General features: G+C 33.0%; 1 protein-coding gene across 1 annotated transcript in view; it reads left to right on the forward strand.

Annotated features, from left to right (window-relative positions):
- The window catches only part of LOC139522677 (extracellular matrix-binding protein ebh-like), a 39,005-nt gene that overhangs the window by 11,146 nt on the left and 5,337 nt on the right, over positions 1-22,522 (forward strand). Inside the window, exons 2-3 of the mRNA XM_071316144.1 lie at positions 12,280-20,553; positions 21,324-21,510. Coding sequence (XP_071172245.1) covers positions 12,283-20,553; positions 21,324-21,510 — 8,458 coding nt within the window. The 5' untranslated portion in view covers positions 12,280-12,282. The remainder of the gene's footprint in view (positions 1-12,279; positions 20,554-21,323; positions 21,511-22,522) is intronic.

A 22,522-nucleotide genomic window follows, 5' to 3' on the forward strand; every position in this document is an offset into this window, starting at 1 on the left:
CCAACAAGTGCAATTGTATTTTTAAAGGTCTGTTTGATTTTATTTTATAGATTAAAAATAGATGTTTCTCATTGTTTTTAACTGTATAAGAATGATTTTATGTGCATCGAATTAGTAATCAAATGATTTACCGTAGTTTCACTTTCATTGTTGACATTCTTTTTCTTTAAATAACCAGTACACTTACAATGCATGCGTTGTCAATCTCTAGCTAGGGTTTAAATTGAAGTTCACATGAATACGGATTTAAAGAGGTCGACTCATTCACTTGCAAGTGAATAACTAATTATCAGTTTCTTAGCGTAATTTGACAAAATTGAACCTTTTTGGCTGCAAAAAGCAAGTGTTATTTCACTATTTCACTTTCATTATTGATTGAACAGAAAAAAATCAAACTTTAGTTTTTTTATATATCTCGTAGCTAGTGCCCCTTTAACGATTAAAGTCGCGATAAACAAGGATGTAAAATCAGTGTTTACCTTTGACTAAATATAGTTCACATTAATGCAGTCCACTGATTGGTCGTCTATTTAAAATAAGAAAGTATCGTATGTTTGCAATAATAAGAAGAGAGACGTTCGGATGGACATTATGAAGCGATCATATACCCTATTCGGATTTGGCTTCTAGAGAACGAAGAAGTCAAAGAAGATGACAATAGCATGTTATGAAATAGTATCAGTCAAATAAAAGAAAGTATAATGTTGTTACGAATCTGGAAAACAGCACCTTTTGTAGTTCACATTTAAAAGCCCAGGACCATGTTGTGTCCAGTGAATGAAGGTCAATAACGAAAGTAGAATATTGTCGACCACAAATAATTTAAAAAAATAACTTTAGTTCAAAAAGATTTTAGTTTACTTCTTACTGAACAGTTTACAAATAAGAGAAAATCAGGAGATAGCAATTGTATGACAATGCCGTTTGAAATACGCGTACAAGTCTTTTGAGAAAAAAAGGGGGTCATTTTTTTACAAAGTACGTAGTACGCAAAATAAATCCACCAAGATATTTGATAAATTAGATTATTATAGAAATAAAATTAAATATTTCATCTTTCATCTTCATGTATTCAAGGACAGAATTCCTTAGTTGTCTTAAAAAAGATATTAAAAAAAAACTGGAACATAGCTAGTGCAATGCATTCCCATTTTGTAATTTTTATACGCCCGTCAAAAAATTTTGACGGGACGTATTATGGTATACAAATGTCCAGTGTCCGTCCGTCTGTCTGTCTGTCCGGCGTAAACATGTCGCACTGTAACTTGAGAACGACTTATCCAAATTTCATGAAACTTAATATAGTTGTTTCTTATGATGGTCAAATGATCTGTATACTTTTTGGTGAAAATAAAATTAAAACTTTTTGAGTTACGGCACTTTGTAACTAAAACAGGGTTGTGTTTTTTTTCATATGTCGCACCGTATCTCAAAAACGATTCTTGATTATGGCTTAAAACTTTAAACACTTTTTAGTTATATTAATCTTAATATCTGTATACTTTTTGGTGATGATTCAAAATTTTATTTTTGAGTTATTGAGTATTTTGTAAAAAAGGGGGAGGGTTTTTTTACATGTCGCACCATATCTCAAAAAGGATTTCTGATTATTGCTTCAAACTTTACACATGTCTTTATTATATTAATCTGAAGATCTGTATACTTTTTGGTGATGATTCAAAATTTCATTTTTGAGTTCTTGAGTATTTTGTAAAAAAGGGGGAGGTTTTTTTTACATGTTGTGCCGTATCTCAAAAACAATTTATGATTATTGCTTAAAACTTTACAAACTTCTTTGTTATATTAATCTAAAGATCTGTATACTTTTCCGTTTTGATACAAAATTTTATTTTAGTGATATTTAGTTTTTTGTATAAAAAAACAGGGTTTGGGGCATGTCCCGCCATGTCTCAAAAACAATATATATTTTTGCTTAAAACTTTCTCAGAAACAATTTATGATTATTGCATAAAACTTCCACACAAGACGTCGGGCGTATCACGCCCTCATGGCGCAGCTGTTTATTTTTTTATTTTTTTTAATTTGATTGAAGTTAACAACAAAAGTAAAACAAAATTTACATTTTCCCAAGCATCTTAATCACCCCCAGGTTTGCTCAGAATGCAGGGTTTTGAGTCTAAAATTTCAAACTTTTTCAGTTTGAAGGAGCATATACGATACCAACTCCGCAACAGTTTTATACAGAAGGGGATTTCCTAACTTTGAAGCTCCAGCTGACTAATAGTGACTGCTGTTTTTAATTTTTTTTAAACAAAACCAACACTTTTTATAATATAAATTAAAACATAATGTTCTCAATGTCAGAATTACAATTTTCATTTAAAACTAAATAATTCAATTGATAATTCAAACTATAAATCTTTGGATTCTTTCAGTTCAACCATATTTACTAGCAGTCGATCAACCTGCAGGAAAATGCACAAAAATGTATATTGGTCATGCAAGTTGCCAACATAACAGTAGTTCTAAGTCTGGATCAAATGTGAATATCAACATGATCAATGTGATCACATTTACCATGTTTACAGAAAATTCAACCATCATGCTACTAATTTTAGTTAATCATTTATATTAGCTTCATTAAAAAATGATGTTTTCAGTGGTCTAAATAAGGGTCCAGGAACCCCCCAGAATGCCGGATTTTGCACCATTTTAAAAAAAAAATTGTGGGGCCCTTGAGCGGGCCCGGATCCCCAGCCTTAATAACGATGAGCAAGCTCGTCGCTGCGAACGGCTTTGCAGTCCGCAATTACTTGCCGGCTACTTTAGAAATTCAGCCTGCTTCTTCAAAACTTACTGACACCACTGGTGACTAACATGTGAGCACACGCTTACAGCTGGATATATGAAATACTAGGTCTAAACATTGTTTTTGTTTCCAATGGGATGTTAGCAAGCATATTCTGTAGACTTGATTTTTATTGTTTAACAAAGGAAAATACAATTTTCAAAGAGATCGCACTGGGGGTCTATTATTTTTCCTATGTGCATAATGTTACATACGATCTTGAGTGAAAATAATGCCCAATGACTTGACAAAATCGATTTCAGATTTGACGGACGTTATAACACACTTTGTTTCCTGATAACGATGTAAAGGGTCCTTGGAAAATTCAATGGACATTACATCTCTTATCATTGTGCCGATGCTCGTTGGATTGATTTTGCTTCAGCAGTAAATATTACTGGATATTTTAGGTGAATGAAGATAAATTAATAAAAAATACATGTTAATATACCGTTACACTTGGAATGTACAAAGTTGGTATCTTTGTCACAATTAAAAAAAAAATTGTTTAATCATGTTCTGCAAACACTTTTCAGAAATGCAATAAACTTGTCAAAGGAGAAGTAAACTTTTACCATGCATGACTTGGAAGGAAGTACTTTATTGATTTTAGTCAACTAAAGTAGGTTAAAATGTGGAAACCATGTAGATGGTGTACAGGTCACAAATATCACATGATGCCTATTTCAAGATTTAAATTCCAAGTTTAAAGTTTTTTACTTTACTGGATTTATAGGATTTTGACATTGCCAATGATTTGGAATAAATTGTATAAAACTGGAATTTCAAAACCCATATAAATACATTTTTATGGTCCATATATATTGACAGCTCCCTTTCCATTTTTATGAGTTCTGGGGCTTAAAAATTTAGTCATTACCTCAAGGGGAATTTTCCAGTTTTTGGACAATGACTCAAAAATGCTTACATAAGTTGACACGAAACTTTGTTTGGTAAATTGTTTATATCTATTGACGTAAGGTCCTTTCCAATTTTTATTAATTCCAATTTTACGTTTACCAGTTATGGGGTTTCATTCATAATAAAAGGAGGATTTTCCAGTTTTCGAACAATATCCATATTTAAAGTGCTTTGAGCAGTTTTCATTAAACTTTGGAGACTGATTTATATCTTTTAAGATAACATCCCTTTAATTTAAAAAAAATTAGGATATGACATTTAGAAGTCATTGATGTGTAATACCACTAATGATGTTCCCCTATTAGTCTTTCTTAAATTAGCACTTTTCAAAAAAATGTGCAGAATTTATCTTTGTTTCAAGTAAAGAAATACTTGGCATGAGTAAAGTTTTATCCAGTCCAGTACTATGAACAAAAATTCTCTTAACATTTCATTGCATATAAGAAAATAACCATCACTAAAAGTTAACAAATCAAATGTCCCCCCTTAATTAACCTGTGTACAAGATTTAGTAACCATGTAAGCTCAAGTTTCCAAAATATTCTATAGAAACTTTTTTAGCAATCAAAATTTTTCCTGTTTACAGTTTATCTTCAATAATGTTCAAAATAATAACCAAAAACTGCAAAATTCATTATTATGTTTTTTGCATAAAATTTCTATTTTTTATGCCCCGCTGTGGAGGGAGATTCACTTATTGTCAAGTATTGAGTTGCGAGTTACAAAAATCAAGTTGCGAGTTATGAGGGTTGAGTTGCGAGTTACAAATGTCAAGTTACGAGTTACAAAGGTAGAGGTTTAAGGAAATTTTGCTGTTTTTTTGTTATTATCTTGAATATTATTATAGATAGATATAAAATGTAAACAGCAATAATGTTCAGCATAGTAAGATCTACAAAAAAGTTTAAAGACCAAAATTGTCAATAGTCCCCTTAAGGAGATATTGCCCTTTAAAGACAATTTTACAAAGTTTGCTAACATTTAAAAATCTTCTCCTCTGAGACTATTGTGACTAATACTTCCTAACTTTGAATGAACATTCCTTTAGGAATCTGTTCCTATCCAATATACCCTCATTTTGAATGGCCTCAGTATTATGACAAGACCTACCTATTGTATTTATTGATAACTTTTTCTCGTCCTGAACAGTGAAATATTTGCCACTGGACGTTAAGCAACCAACAGAAATCAATCCTTTAGGAATCTAGTTTATGAATTGTATTTGAATTTTTGATCCATCAACAAACATCAACAAACATGGTCTCCATGGCTAAAAATAGAACATGGGTTTGAAATGCAGTTTTTGGCTTATATCTCAGAAACTAAAGCATTTAGCGCAAATCTGACATGGGGGTTTAAATGATCTAAAGGTCAAGATCTATCAGCCCTGAAATATTCAGACAAACCAAACAACAGATTGTTGGGTTGCTGCCACTAAATTGGTTGTATTAAGAGAATTTTGCAGTTTTTGGTTATTATTTTGAACATTATTGAAGATAAACTGTAAACAGAAAAAATGTTCAGCAAAGTAAGATCTTCAAAACATTTATATGACCAAAATTGTCAATTGACCCCTTAAGGAGTTATTGCCCTTTAATGACAATTTTACACAAGTTGTTTTATGTTTTTTAACTTTAAAAATCTTCTCAAATGATTCTAGTATAAATTTTGTATTTCAATTCCTTGTACATCAAGAAACATAGACACTATGGCCAAAATGAAACATAAGGGTAAAAAGCAAAAATAATCATTGATGAAAGATTTGCAAAAAAATAAGAAAAGAGTGATTCAGGCTCTTGAGAGCCTCTTGTTTTACAACAAAACACCACCCTTTAAACCTGGTCAAGGTTTTGGGGTATATCTTAAATCTGGGAACTACTTATTACTTTTATTAAAAAGTAGATCTGGCAAATAGGTGAAAGGACTGGCAAAACTTTCTTACAACACCTAAATTTCACATATATTACATAAAAATCTAAACACTTAGCCACACCTACCCCAACTAAACTGTGGGTGATCATATGGGATGTAGAAAGGTAATTAGTTACTGTCCAACCAGTGACACCAGCTGCAGTTTATATATGTTGTGAGGAAATACAAAACTGGCAGAAAGTTTTAAACGGGACACAAATTGATGTGCTCGTCAGTGAATAAACCAAATAAAATAGCTAGCACATATATACAAAGAAAGAAACATATTAAAGATGGAAAAACATCTGGGGTTGATATAATGTGTTTATAACATGCCTAAATATTCAATATTGTGTTGATGAAAAAAACCAAATTCATTAAGGCGCTTGGTGGTGAAAAACCAAATTTGATATTCATGCTTGAGGGGTGAAATGGAATTGATAATGTAATTAAAAAACTTTATCACCCAATTACATAAAAAAAATGGTGGGTAAAAACCCCAATTTGTAAATTCTTATCTGGAGCTCTGTTAGGGTTAACATGGGAGTTTTTAAGATTAAGACAAGATACAAATATTTTAGCATCCTTCATCAACTAAACTTGTGTTGGAGTTCATGAAAGTTATATGGACATGTTTTTATATGACCGCAAACAAATTTTGCGTTCATATAATGGTATGATGTTGTCATTGTCTGCGTCGTCCGAAGACACATTTGGTGTCTGGACAATAACTTTAATTTAAGTGAATGGATCTCTGCGAAATTTTATAAAAAGGTTTAATACCTCAAAAGGAAGGTTGAGATTAATTTTGGGGATAATGGTTCAAACCATTTTGGAATTAGGAGCCCAAAATAAGTATTTTTCTACTTTCAGGATATCAACTTGTGTAATAGTATTTCAATTGCTCTGAAATTGTACCTCAATGTTTAATACAACAGGTAAAAGGTTTGGATTGATTTTGGGGTTTTGGTCCCAAAGGTTTAGGTATTAGGGGGCAAAAAGGGGGCCCAAAATAAGCATTTTTTGTAGTTTTCAAACAATAACTTGTGTTTAAGTGTATGAATCTCTCTGAAATTATACCACAAGTTTCCATACCATGAAGGGATGGTTAGTATTGACTTAGGGGGGTTATGGCTCAAAATTTTTGGAATTAGGGGCAAAAAAAGGGGAAAAACTAGGTTTTTGGTCAATGGACAATTAAGACAATTTAAAAGCAGTGTAAGGGAGGTAACTCAAAAACATTTAACATTCAATGTTGGGTATGTTCAGATTTACCTCCCTTACACTACTTGTAAATTATGTATAAACAAATTCAGGTTTTTGACTAATTGCAAAAAAAGGGAGGATGGTAGTAGTTTTCAATTTTTTTTCTCCAAATTTTTTAAAAGTTTGAAGAAGAAATCTTTGTTTGCACAATATTGCGCAACAGATTTGTAAGATCTTGACATTTGTTTTGTGTCAGAATCACAATCCAAATGCAGTAGCTGTATCAAGCTGGAATGTTGTGTCCATACTTGCCCCAACTGTTCAGGGTTTGACCTCTGCGGTGGTATAAAGCTGCGCTCTGCAGAGCACCTGGTTGAGTATTACAATTATGTTTGATTTAGTTCAATATAGCAATTTATTAGCCATCTAGTTTGATTTGCGTCAGCACTACAGGTTAAGGCATGAACTAGATTAGTCAAACTCGAACAAAAACCATTTTTGTGACCAAGAAAGTAGGTAGAGTAAAGTCATTTTGTGAAACTCTTCAAGTAAAATTAAGTTGGTTCTGGATTTTTATAATTTTTTGGGAGGAGACTATCATGATTTATAATTAGCCAACAAGAATTGTTTTGTTTTATGATCACACTTTCATAATATTTTTGGTAGCATTTGCAAACAATAAATTTTGAACCCTGCTTTGAATTTTTAGATCCTCTTTGATAAAATTATAAAAAATCAACTTTAAACTAGGAATTATTAGCTCACCTCACCTCAAAGGTCAAGTGAGCTTTTCTCATCACTTGGCTTCCGTCGTCGTTAACTTTTACAAAAATCTTCTCCTCTGAAACTACTGGGCCAAATTTAACCAAACTTGGCGACAATCATCACTAGGGTATTTAGTTTTTAAAATGTGACCTGTCCAACCAACCAAGATAGCCGCCATGGCTAAAAAAAGTACATAGGGTAAAATGCAGTTTTTGGTTCATATCTCTGAAACCAAAGCATTTAGAGCAAATCTGCTGTGGATAAAATTGTTCATTAGGTCAAGATCTATCTGCCCTGAAATTTTCAGACCAATCGGACAACTTTTTGTTGGGTTGCTGAATTGGTAATTTTAAGAAAATTTTGCAGCTTTTGGTTATTATCTGGAATATTATTATAGATAAAGATAAACTGTAAACAGCAATAATGTACAGCAAAGTAAGAACAACAAATTAGTCAACATGACCAAAATGGTCAATTGACCCCTTAAGGAGTTATAGTCAATTTTTAATAATTTTTGTAAGTTTTGTAATTTTTTGTAAATTGTTACAAAATTTTCAACTGTCACTTCTGGGCCAAATTAATTATAGATGGAGATAATTGTAAGCAGCAAGAATGTCCAGTAAAGTAAGATCTACAAACACATCACTAACACCAAAACACAATTTTGTCATGTGTCCTTTGTTTAATATGCACAATGAACAAGGTGAGTGACACAGGCTCTTTAGAGCCTCTAGTTTGTTATTATCTTGAAGATTATTATAGATAGTAAAATTGTCAGTCAACCCCTTTAGGAGTTATTGCTCTTTATACTCAATTTTTAACATTTTTTTGTAACTTGTAACTAGGGTATCTAATTTAAAAAATGTGTCCGATGACCCAGCCTGCCAACCAACATGGCCGACATGGCTAGAAATAGATCATATGCAGTTTTTGGCTTATATCTCTAAAACTAAATCATTTAGGACAAATCTGAGAGGGGTAAAAATGAATATCCGATTAAAATCTATCCCCTCATCAATTTTCAGATGAATCCGACAACCTATTGTTAGGTTGCTGTCCCTGAATTGATAATTTTATGGAATTTTTAGCCGTTTTTTGTTATTATCTTTAAGATTATTATAGATAGTAATTCATTCATACATTCCTTCTTTCCTTCCTACCCTCAATCTCAAATCTAACATTTTTCTAGACTTTGTTCTTTTTATGCCTACTGACCTGGATCATTGGAACATAATTGAGTTTTATTATGACTTGCTGAAGGAGTTAGCTTTTAATTTATGTTGACAATTATGGCTTGGACATTGCATTTCACAAATTTAATGTAGAACATATATCCAGATTGCATTTCACAAGTATACAGAAGAACATATCCAGTTTTTCACAAATACACAATAGAGCATATCCAGCATTTCACAAATACACAGTAGAACATATCCAGCATTTCACAAATTTAAAGTTGAACATATCCAGATTGCATTTCACAAATATACAATAGAACAAATCCAGCATTTCACAAATACACAATAGAACATATCCAGTGTTTCACAAAGACACAATAAAACATATCTAGCATTTCACAAATACACAATAGAACATATCCAGTGTTTCACAAATACACAGTAAAACATATCTAGCATTTTCACAAATACACAATTGAACATATCCAGCATTTCACAAATTTAAAGTTGAACATATCCAGATTGCATTTCACAAATACACAATAGAACATATCCAGATTGCATTTCACAAATACACAATAGAACATATCCAGCATTTCACAAAAATACACAATAGAACATATTCAGGATTTCACAAATACACAGTAGAACATATCCAGCATTTCACAAATTTAAAGTTGAACATATCCAGATTGCATTTCACAAATACACAATAGAACATATCCAGCATTTCACAAATACACAATAGAACATATCCAGCATTTCACAAATATACAAAAGAATATATCCAGCATTTCTCACAATAGTAATCCAGAATTTCACAAATACACAGTAGAACGTATCCAGCATTTCTACACAATAGAACAGAACATATCCAGCATTTCTCACAATAGAACATATCCAGCATTTCTCACAAATAGTACATATCCAGCATTTCTCACAATAGAACCTATCCAGCATTTCTCACAATAGTTCATATCCAGCATTTCACAAATACACAGTAGAACGTATCCAGCATTTCTACACAATAGAACATATCCAGCATTTCACAAATACACAGTAGAACATATCCAACATTTCACAAATATACAGTAGAACATATCCAGCATTTCACAAATACACAATAGAACATATCCAGCATTTCACAAATACACAGTAGAACATATTCAACATTTCACAAATATACAGTAGAACATATCCAGCATTTCACAAATACACAATAGAACATATCCAGCATTTCACAAATATACAGTAGAACATATCCAGCATTTCACAAATACACAATAGAACATATCCAGCATTTCACAAATACACAGTAGAACATATCCAGCATTTCATAAATATACAGTAGAACATATCCAGTGTTTCACAAATACACAATAAAACATATCTAGCATTTCACAAATACACAATAGAACATATCCAGTGTTTCACAAATACACAATAAAACATATCTAGCATTTCACAAATACACAATAGAACATATCCAGCAGTTTACAAAAATACACAATAGAACATATTCAGGTTTTCACAAATACACAGTAGAACATATCCAGCATTTCACAAATTTAAAGTCGAACATATCCAGATTGCATTTCACAAATATACAATAGAACATATCCAGCATTTCACAAATACACAATAGAACATATCCAGCATTTCACAAATATACAAAAGAATATATCCAGCATTTCTCACAATAGTACATATCCAGCATTTCACAAATACACAGTAGAACGTATCCAGCATTTCTCACAATAGTACATATCCAGCATTTCACAAATACACAGTAGAACGTATCCAGCATTTCTACACAATAGAACATATCCAGCATTTCTCACAATAGTACATATCCAGCATTTCACAAATACACAATAGAACGTATCCAGCATTTCTACACAATAGAACATATTCAGCATTTCACAAATACACAGTAGAACATATCCAGCATTTCACAAATATACAGTAGAACATATCCAGCATTTCACAAATACACAGTAGAACATATCCAGCATTTCACAAATATACAGTAGAACATATCCAGCATTTCTCACAATAGTACATATCCAGCATTTCACAAATACACAATAGAACGTATCCAGCATTTCTACACAATAGAACATATCCAGCATTTCACAAATACACAGTAGAACATATCCAACATTTCACAAATATACAGTAGAACATATCCAGCATTTCACAAATACACAGTAGAACATATCCAGCATTTCACCAATACACAATAGAACATATCCAGCATTTCACTAAAATACAGTAGAACATACCAGCATTTTACTCAAATACAGTAGAACATATCCAGCATTTCACTAAAATACAGTAGAACATATACAGCATTTCACAAATACACAGTAGAACATATCCAGCATTTCACTAAAATACAGTAGAACATATCCAGCATTTCACAAATACACAGTAGAACATATGCAGCATTTCACCAATACACAATAGAATATCCAGCATTTCACTAAAATACAGTAGAACATATCCAGCATTTCACAAATACACAGTAGAACATATCCAGCATTTCACCAATATACAGTAGAACATATCCAGCATTTCACTAAAATACAGTAGAACATATACAGCATTTCAGAAATACACAGTAGAACATATCTAGCATTTCACCAATATACAGTAGAACATATCCAGCATTTCACTAAAATACAGTAGAACATATCCAGCATTTCACAAATACACAGTAGAACATATGCAGCATTTCACAAATATACAGTATAACGTATCCAGCATTTCACAAATATACAGTAGAACATATCCAGCATTTCACAAATATACAGTAGAACATATCCAACATTTCATTCACCAATATACAGTAGAACATATCCCTTTGTGCCTCCGTTTGTCCGTCCGGTTAAAGTTTTTGGTCGAGGTAGTTTTTGATGAAGCTGAAGTCCAATCAACTTGAAACTTAATACACATGTTCCTCATGATATGATCTTTCTAATTTTAATGCCAAATTATAGTTTTGACCCCAATTTCATGGTCCACTGAACATAGAAAATGATAGTGCAAAGTTCAGGTTAAAGTTTTTGGTCAAGGTAGTTTTTGATCAAGTTAAAGTTACATCAACTTGAAACTTAGTACACATGTTCCCTATGATATGATCTTTCTAATTTTAATTCCAAATTAAAGTTTTGACCCCAATTTCACGGTCCACTGAACATAGAAAATGATAGTGGGAGTGGGGCATACATGTACTATGGACACATTCTTGTTTGTCCAGTGATGATGTGGGGGCGTAGCAGCATGGGGTATGTGAACACGCTCACTAAGATTCTTTAGTTTTTAATAAGATAACAAATAGGATGATTATTGTTTACCAAAAATCTACTTCCCATTTTCACTTTATTCTTTCATTAGCGATTATCAATTTTATATTGTGTTTTTTAAGATTATGTACAGACCCAGAGGTTTTGACAGGAGAGAATAATTTATGTTATTTCTTTTCAGATTATGTACAGACCCAGAGGTTTTGACAGGAGAGAATGTCCTGAGCCTCCACATTTGCTATTGCAACAGAACAGATTCCAGATATTGAATGCTCAGAATCAACAGAATTGTACATCTCCAGTGCTATATAAACAGACTGGAAATACAAACATGGACCAAGGTCAAAGTCACAATACCAATGTCAATATAATACAAGGCCAAGGTCACAATACCAATGTCAATATAATGCAGACCCAAGGTCAAGGATGCAGTCCAAGTGCACAGATTATTAGATGTCGGAGAATGCTTTGTCAGACTCAGGAATTCTATTATATGTTTCCCTCCCCTCGGAGATCATCCATTAGCAATCATCCTAGTGGCTGTCGAACAATGGCACAAAGGAGGCTTATGCATCAAAGGCTGGACTCAAGTAGCACAGGAAATTCAAATCGTTTTATGATTGATAATGAAGAGAATTATGTGCAAAATAACATGTTGCCTGGAAACATATTTAATAATTCACATACGAACTCGTCCATAGATAACAATGCTATTTGTGGGAAGCAGCAACTTGTACAAGAGTTTGAATCTAATGATAGGTTATGCAGTCAAGTCATGAATGGAGGAGAACAGCAGACAAGACAGACCATGTCCCAGTCTCGTGTGGCTCTGTCCGATTTCATCAACAATAATTCTATAGATATTGATCAAAGTTTCAATGGTTTAGATGACCATTCCTACAGTCGTAAGAACACAGACAATTTTTCATATGAAGATGAGAATCATACTAATGCAGCATACTACACAAACTGTCAAAGAGATAGCTCCACGGAAAGACTGAAAGTATTACAGACAAATTCTGCTTCAGATGAAGGTCAAAGATTTCAAAATTCAAATGTATGTCCATTTCAGAGGAATTCATACATCAATTCATTGAGAATAGCCAGAAATTCTAATGGCAATAACACTGTTAGTACAGATAGGTCAGAAAAACAGTCTGCCTTGAATTCTGATGTAGAATCCAAACTGATCAACCAACATCTGAGAACTAAAATTGAACAACAAGCATCATTGAATCATCAGGTAAAGTCCAAATTGGTCAAAGAGTCTACATTGTTACAGAGAGCATTAAGAGATTTGATAAACAAAGAAAAAGAAAAAGAGAAACTTCAAATTGAGGCTGACAAAAATAAAAAGAATTTTAGAATTGAAGGCTCTACTATTACCATGACTACTGAAGCTAAACAACCTGACAAAAAATCACAGACAATAGATAAAAGTAAACATTTGGAAAGTGTGGTTGATAAAACAAAATCAAATATATTATGCTCTTCAACTTCATCTGGTCAATCTGTTCAATGTATGAATGCAGATAAAATAAATATTCCTGAAAATGAACCAATGGAGAAAAAGAACTTCGCTATTTCTGCCAATGTTCCAACTGTAGAAAGCAAAATAATTGTAGATAATGGAAAAATGGTTACTGGAAAGTCAAGAGAAAATGAAAACCAATACAAAGCAACTGGTCATCAGCAGGTTAATGTAAAGTCATCATCAGAATGTGTGATTGACGGTCAAGTTAGGACCCAGACAGCACCAAGTACAGATAGTGAAGGTCAAGTAGGGATTCAAACAGCACAAAGTGCAGAGGCATCTTATAATCTGGCATTAAAACAGTGGCAAAAACAGAATTTGTGTAAAACTAAATCTTCTGATTTACAGAAAACAAATACTGATGATCCATACCACCAGACACACCAACAATTGAAAACACTGAATTCTGGGAGAAACATAGAAATGGACTCCTCAAATAAAAAGAATTGTGATTCATGCCTTGAGGCACTTGAAGAGAATTCTACCAGATCTGAGAATATCCACTCCGCAAATACAAAGAATAGTGATCCATCCCTTGAGCCACTTGCAGAGAGTTCTGTCAGATCTATGAATATCCATGCCTCACGTAAAAAGAATTGTGATCCATGCCTTGAAGCACAGAAACAGAATTCAGCCAATTCTTTGAATATCCACTCAAATACAAAGAATTGTGATCCACGCCTTGAGGCACGTAAACAGAGTTCTGCCAATTCTATGAACATCCACTCAAATACAAAGAATTTTGATCCACGCCTTGAGGCACGTAAACAGAGTTCTGCCAATTCTATGAATATCCACTCAAATACAAAGAATTGTGATCCACGCCTTGAGGCATGTAAACAGAGTTCAGCCAATTCTTTGAATATCCACTCAAATACAAATAATTGTGATCCACACCTTGAGGCATGTAAACAGAGTTCTGCCAATTCTATGAATATTCACTCAAATACAAAGAATTTTGATCCACGCCTTGAGGCATGTAAACAGAGTTCTGCCAATTCTTTGAAACTCCACCCAAATACAAAGAATTGTGATCCACGACTTGAAGCACAGAAACAGAATTTTGCCAATTCTATGAATATCCATTCCTCAAGTAAAAAGAATTGTGATCCATGCCTTGAAGCACAGAAACAGAATTCAGCCAATTCTATGAATATCCACTCAAATACAAAGAATTGTGATCCACGCCTTGAGGCATGTAAACAGAGTTCTGCCAGATCTATATATATCCACCCAAATACAAAGAATTGTGATCCACACCTTGAGGCAGTTAACGAAAATACTACCAGATCTATGGAAATCCACTCAAATACAAAGAATTATGATCCACGCCTTGAGGCACATAAACAGAGTTCTGCCAATTCTTTGAATATCCAACCAAATACAAAGAATTGTGATCCACGCCTTGAGGCAAGTAAACAGAATTCTGCCAGATCTATATATATCCACTCAAATACAAAGAATTGTGATCCACACCTTGAGGCATGTAAACAAAATTCTATCATAAGTAATGATGCACTAAATACAAACAGCTTCCATCAAAATGTTGAAATATGTACAACAAATAATCATAGTTACTCACAAAGCGGACCTTTGCTTCATGATCGAAAGAATGTGGATTGTAATCAAAGTCTTGATAAGTTACAAAGTATAAATCCAGAATGTCCAAGAAAAAATCCATGTAGAGAAAATGAAAGTTCTGAAAACTCCTGTCAAGACAGAAAAGAGGTATCCTCTAAAGATACAGGATTCAGACAGGCTCTTGTAGATGTTGTTAAAGCTATGTTTGACTTAAGGAGGAATAAACACTTTGAGGAAAAGATCATTGCAAGGAACCAAGGGGATAAAGCAAGCAACAATGACAACAAACTTGATGGACAAAAGTTAAACCAAACCATTTCAGCAAACAAGGATGATTATAATCTTGTTAGACAATCAAAAAATCAGCCTAATAAATTAAGCATAGATGAGTACAAGCATGGGAGACAAACTGAGAAGCAGCAGATTAAACCAAACAAAGCTGAGAGCAAACAGGTTGTAGAAACAAGAATCCAGGCCAAATCAATTGACACCTACCAAGATAATTCCCAAAATGGAAGAGTTAAACATATGCAATGTCAAAGAAGTTCAAACTTTTCAAAGACAAGTCCTATTCTGAGCAAAACTGTAAAATATACAAAAGAAACAAATGAAAAGCCTGCCACTCTAGAAACGACTCAATCCAGTGATAAACCTTTGTCATGCAATTCCAATGCTAATGATAGAAACATTTTTACCTGTGTATTTGACACTGACAGCACAAGGACTAGATGTGATAATAGCAATGTGACTGAAAACACTGATCTCATGGATGAGAACACACACCTGGATGAAAACAGGAAAACATCTGACTTGCTTGAAAAATCTTACTCCAGTCAGACTCCAGACAAATTAAATAAAGAATCTAACTCACTTCATACTGACAAAATTAGTGACGATTGTTTATTTTCCAGTGCAGAAAATTCTGAAGATGATAGATTGCTGCCAGATGAGAAAGATGAAAAGTCTGTTAAAGAAAACTATGAAGATGAGTTTGAAGATAAATGTTTAATTTTACAAAGGGACATTCCCCAGAGTATGTCAGTTTCATATAACAAGGAAATAAATTGTGACAGCAAAGGTTCCAACAATATAACAGAGAAAACAGGTGTACAGGGTAACAATAACTGCAAGACTCCAACACCTTCAAAAATGTCACCAAAAATTCAATCCACTGGTAAAGATTTTAGTTTCTTAGAATTAGGATATTGTCCCCTTGCTTTACCTCTTGGTTGCTATGCCTACGAAGATGATGCAGACAGAGATGAGAACAATAACAACTCCCCCAAAAGACTAGATTTTGCCCCTGACATTGTTGCCACAAATAAACACATGAGAATGCTTTGTGATGAGAAATACAATCATGACAACACAGAGATTCTAACACCATGGGTTATAAGATATCTTGATGAAATCCCAAAACCAACAATTCGCAAAGAATTTTTAGACAAGATGGACTTAGAGTTAAATGAGAACGAATTTAACCATCATCATATATTACAAGCTTCTATAGCTTCTCCTGAAAACGATGATAGTGATGGAGAGGATATAGACACTGACCGCAGGGAATCACCTCAGATTATTCCATTGGACAATCACTATGAGAAAGATACTAGAAAAACTCATCAGATAAGATCATTGCTGAATAGTTCATTGGACGATACACTGTCAGATTTGAATTCTATTACAGTTTCAGATGACACACCATTGATTATTCCATTGGACAGTCACTATGCGAAAGATACCATAAAAACTCATCAGATAAGATCATTGCTGAATAGTTCATTGGACGATACATTGTCAGATTTGAATTCTATTCCAGTTTCAGATGACGAATGTGATTGGTCATTGGGGGAGTCTGAAGATGATAGCAGTACAGACAACTATAGTGAAAGGGTACCAGGAGACTACAGTGATGAGGTACCATGTGAAAGTGACCAAAATGAGGATAAAACAGACTGTGCAGTGGGCAAGTCAAATCATTCAAAGAAAAGTTTACAAAGTGAGTTTGATCCTGAAAGTAGTGGAAATAGGACAAAAGTGACTGATAACACCAAAGATGAAAACCACAAACATTTATTTCAAAGAGAAACTCTTCTTCTAATAGATAACTCTGTTGACAATAAAGCCAATAATTCTAAAACAGATCCTTCATTAAGTTGTAAGATCCAAAATGAAAATGATTTACTGCAAAAAGAAGCAAACTTTCATGAGGAAACTGATAGTAATAAGGAAAAATATTCTATAGGTGAACCATCAAAGAAGATTGACAGTAAAAAAAGAAAAGATGAGATATCAAATATTGATAAAAAATCAGATAATTTAAAAGAAGATGCAGGCAAGGGAGATAATTTGATGTTACCCCAAGGAACAACAAAATTATTAAAGAAAAAAGTGGTAGATACTGAGAGTAGTTCTACTCTATCAACTAAGAAAACAAGGACTAAGAAGCGTTTTTCTCCAACAGAAAATCAGCTGTTCCAGGAAGCAATGAACTTTTTATGTAGTGGAAAAATTAAAGATAATAATGAGAAAATTATAGATTGTTTCTCAAATTCTACCATTCGAACCAGGCAAAAGTCGTCTAACATTGGTAAAGATGTTGAACAAGGAGAGGCTAGAAAGAAAAAACAAGAAATTTCAAGTTTGGTTGAAAAAGATATTGTGCATGCAGACAATGTGAAGAAAAAGAGATGTTGCAAGCCTTCAAAGGTCAAAGAATTAAAAGAGAAGCAAAAAAATATTTTAGACAATTTAAAATCCCAAAAAGAGATTATCAGTTTAGAGAAAAAGCAGGAAGATAATGGTGAGAATTGTGATAGCATTGGGGAAACAAAAGATAATTGCGAGCCAAAGACAAAAACAACAGAATTGAATAAAGAAGTAACCAAAGCCTCTAAAGACAGAAAATATTTGATAGATGATACTGAAAAACAGGATGAAGACAAGTTAGATTATTCTTCAGTTGTAATGCCAGTTAGTGAACAGTTAAAAGGCTTTTTGAAAAGACCTGAAATTTCTATGGATGTGTTACCAAGCAAACAGAAAGATCTCCCTCTCAAAAGACAGGATATATCTCCAGAAGAATCAGAAGCATTAACAGGCCTTTTAACTTTAGGAGAAAGTCATAAGAGTGTAGAGACCCAGACATTGTACAACACAGACTCGGGAACCTGTTCTGAAAAGAGGACTATACTGAACAGCTCGTGTGAGGTCAAATCAAACAGGACTATACTGAACAGCTCGTGTGAGGTCAAATCTGACAGGACTATACAGAACAGTTCATGTGAGGTCAAATCTGACAGGACTATACTGAACAACTCATGTGAGGTCAAATCTGACAAGATTAATGATAACCACAGCAGTGATGAAATTTTACAGAAGAGTGAACTAGAAAATGAAATAGACCAACGCATAAATAAGTTACTGAATGATGTTAGAGGGAAAATGTTGAATGGAGATAAAAGTGAGGAAAATGGACAAGATAAAGGAATAAACAAACCGAGGGGAAATGGTCTATATCATAATAAAGAAGAGCAAAAAAACAACAAAAAAGGCAAACATGAAGAAAATTGTAAAGTCAATAAAAAGGACAAGCAAGAACAAAATGGTGATGTTTGTAAAAGGCATGAGGAATTAAAAAATCTTGATGAGCAAAAGGACAAACAAGAACAAAATCTTGAAGATGATAAAAAGGACAAGAAATTACAAAATCCTGAAGGTCATCAGATGGACAAACAAGAACATAATCTTGTAGATGATGAAAAGTACAACCAAGAAAAAATTCTTAAAGGTGATCAAAAGAATGAAAAGGACAAACATGAACAAAATCTTAAAAGTGATATATGTGATGGGCAAGAACAGAACAGTAAAGTAGAACATCATTCTTTACCTTTTCTTATTGCAGCAGCTACTGAAAATGACCGATCTGTTCCTATTGATACTACTGTGCAGAGTGGATCAACAGAGGATCAGACAGTCACAGCTTCAAACCATACACAAAGTCCTGGTTCTAATGAATATCTAGAACATAGTGATAGTGATACAATACCATTGGTAGAAAAAACAGTTGTGGAAGAAAAAACTCCAGGAAAATGGTTAATTCCTATATTAGAACGATTGAATATTGACATTTCTAAAGGACGACTCATTGTCACAAAGACTGCACAGAAACTTTGTATTAAGACTGGGACATTGATTAAATCTACGTGTTCATATTCCAGTCAAACCTCAGTTGTTCAAGGGAAAGAAGAGATGAATATAGATAATAGTGCAATTGATATGATTGCAGTTGGAGACAAGTCCGATCACCTTGGAAATGAAAGTCAAAATCATGATGAGCTGAACATTGAGAATGTAAATAGTTCAATAACAAAAAGTAAGAAAAGAAAAAAAGGTAAAAATTTAAGTGATAATTCTATGGAGCTAAGATCTCAAGGAACAACAAATACCAAGAAATGGAAAAAGTTGAAAGAATCAGATGATATGTTAGTACCAAGAATAACAAGAAACAGAGCATTACAGGTTTCAAAAAACCCTACAATTAACCTTCCTAGTAAAAAAGGAAATTTAAAAAAGAAAAAAACTTCAGGGAAAAAATTGAATGAAACTGATGCAATCTGTCCAGAAATAAATGACATTTCTAAGGAAGATGATATTGATAAAAGTACAGAATCCTTTTGTCATAAAAAGTCTGATTCTTCTAATAAAAAGAGTAAAGGTAAAGGAACAAAAAGAAAACTTGAGTTTGATGGTAGACAAGAAGAAACAAATGAGAATACAGAGGAAAGTTTGGATAAAATGGATGAAAATCAAATGAAAAACAAACCACCAGAAACAAAAAAGAAGAAAATACCAAAATGCAGGAAAATGCTTAATAAAAGTAGTACTTTGGAAGAAAGGTCAACTGAAAGTATAAGTCTTGCAGCGGAATTACCTGAACAGATGAACAATTTGGGTTGTGATGCGGTCACAGAACTGGATAACCAGAAAAAGTCAGAAAATGGAAAAAAGCAAAAGGTTAAAAAAAATATTATGAAAAAATCATCTAACAAACCATTAAAGTCTCTATCCACACCAAAAACTAAGTCGTTAAAAAAGATATTAGGTGCAAAATCTAAGAAGAAAACAATGGCAAATGGTGACAAGGTTTGTTTTCGCTTAGTGACTGAACCCTCAGAGCAGAAGATCGTTAGACTAAAGGCTGAAGCACTGAAGAAGTTATATGCAACAAAGATCTGTGCCTATTGTAAGCAAACAGTTCCAAGCAGGCAGTTTAAACACCATGTAAAGATTCATCACCCTTACAGATGTGCTAAGTGTGGACTTCTTTTCTCAAACAAGGTAAAAGTTATTTCATTTTATCTTGAATATATTTAAATGAAATAGGTACACAAGTATTTGCATGAAATGACTACCATACATACAAAAGAAAGAAAAACATGCAGGATACATCACTTATTTGTCAGAATCAGGTTCCTGATATTAGGCAAACAAATATAAACAACTACAACAAAGGGGTCCCTTGATAGGGGTCTAAGCAATGCATCTACAATGATAGTTTGCCTGGCAATTCTGAAGTGTGAGTTCAAACATTATTCATGGTTTGGTGTTCAACTCAGATCTTAACAGCATATGGTTGGTGGGTTTCCCTGGATTCACTTCCTCCCATAATAAAAGCTGGCCATCTTAATATACTGGTAGCTAAAATGCTGAATGCGGCATTAAATACCATATAAAAAGTTACAGAGGTTATAATAAAATCAGTGCAGAACTCACCAATGAAGGAGGTATTATGGACAATAAAAAACAGATCAATGTGAAATGATACTTAATAAAATTACAATAAAAAATACTTGCAAAGACTTCAATTCAATGGTAAAAATGAAAATTATACCGATATGTTCATTAAAATGATGTTATCGAAAACATGCATATTGAAAGAAGCTTATAGATCACCATCAAGAATGTTAAAGTCACATTTGTCAGAAATTTTAGTATGAAATTATAGTGCTGAAAGCTTTGATCTTTTAGCCAACCAATGACATTGTATGGCCTTCAATCTGATGATAAACTTTACAAATATTTTCTTTTGTACATGATTTATTTTTCAGGAAGAGAGGTTGGGGCATCGAAGGGAAAAACACAGTAGTCATCAATATCATTGTATTATCTGCAATAAAATATTTGATGAAAAATGGCATTACGGACATCATATCAAATCATTGGTTCACAGAAACAACAGAGAAATCTATAGGCGAGCTATTAATATCATGAAATCCTGTATTGGGTTAGATCTCGGTAAGTGCATTATGCTATATATAGATATAAAAAGATGTGGTATGAGTGCAATTGAGACAACTCTCCATCCAAGTCACAATTTATAAAAGTAAGCCATTATAGGTCAAAGTTGTATTAACTCCTTTGATAAAAGATATGATAATGAAAAAAATATTATGATTAAGAATTCTTTGTTTAAAGAGGAGAAAATGAAAATACAACTTGATCAAATATTTTGAAACTAACGTCATATCATTAACTTAAACATCATTAGCCTTAAGATACAGGTTAAGTTTGTTTTGTGTGATTTTAGCATTCCCTTTCAAAAGTTCTTAGTTACCTTTGACTTCTTGGGTTAATATTTGAGTGTATTATATCAAATGTATACTTCGAAATTAAAATGCAGTATCTTGAAAATAAAATGGTCAAGTAAGATTGAAATGGTTTTGACATTTTTGTTGAAGAGTTTTCTCTTCTTTTTTTCTTTGGTTCCATGGTGATAGTGACTGTACAATCTAATTATTTTATTATTTAAACACATTGAATTTGAAATTTACCTTTAAAGAGTTTTTCTGCAAGCTGGGGTGTCCTTAGATCACATTATTTTAGCTTTAAATTCTCAATTAATGATGTTTAACTCATAAGTAGTGTTGAAGTGAATCCCATCCACCTGATTTTCCTTATTTATCTAGAAACAGAAGTTTTAGCATTAGATAAGATAAAAGTACCATTATGACATGATACTAAAGATATCAAAAGATGGGGGTATGAGTGCCAATGAGTTAACTTTCTCATCCATTTCACAGTTTGTAAAAGAACGGTCTTCAACAAGGAGCTTTGGCTCACACCGAACAGCAAGCTATAAAGGGCCCCAAAAATTTGTAGTGTAAAACTATTCAAACGGGAAAACCAACGGTCTAATCTATAAGCACATTAACAAAAATGAAAGACAAAAATACAAAAATGTTTTTACTATAGCACAATAACTGGATGTATAAGTACAGAGCCATGTCAAGATGATACAGACTACAAA

The sequence above is a fragment of the Mytilus edulis genome, chromosome 5, assembly GCF_963676685.1.
Source record: "Mytilus edulis chromosome 5, xbMytEdul2.2, whole genome shotgun sequence".
Taxonomy (NCBI): Eukaryota; Metazoa; Mollusca; class Bivalvia; order Mytilida; family Mytilidae; genus Mytilus; species Mytilus edulis.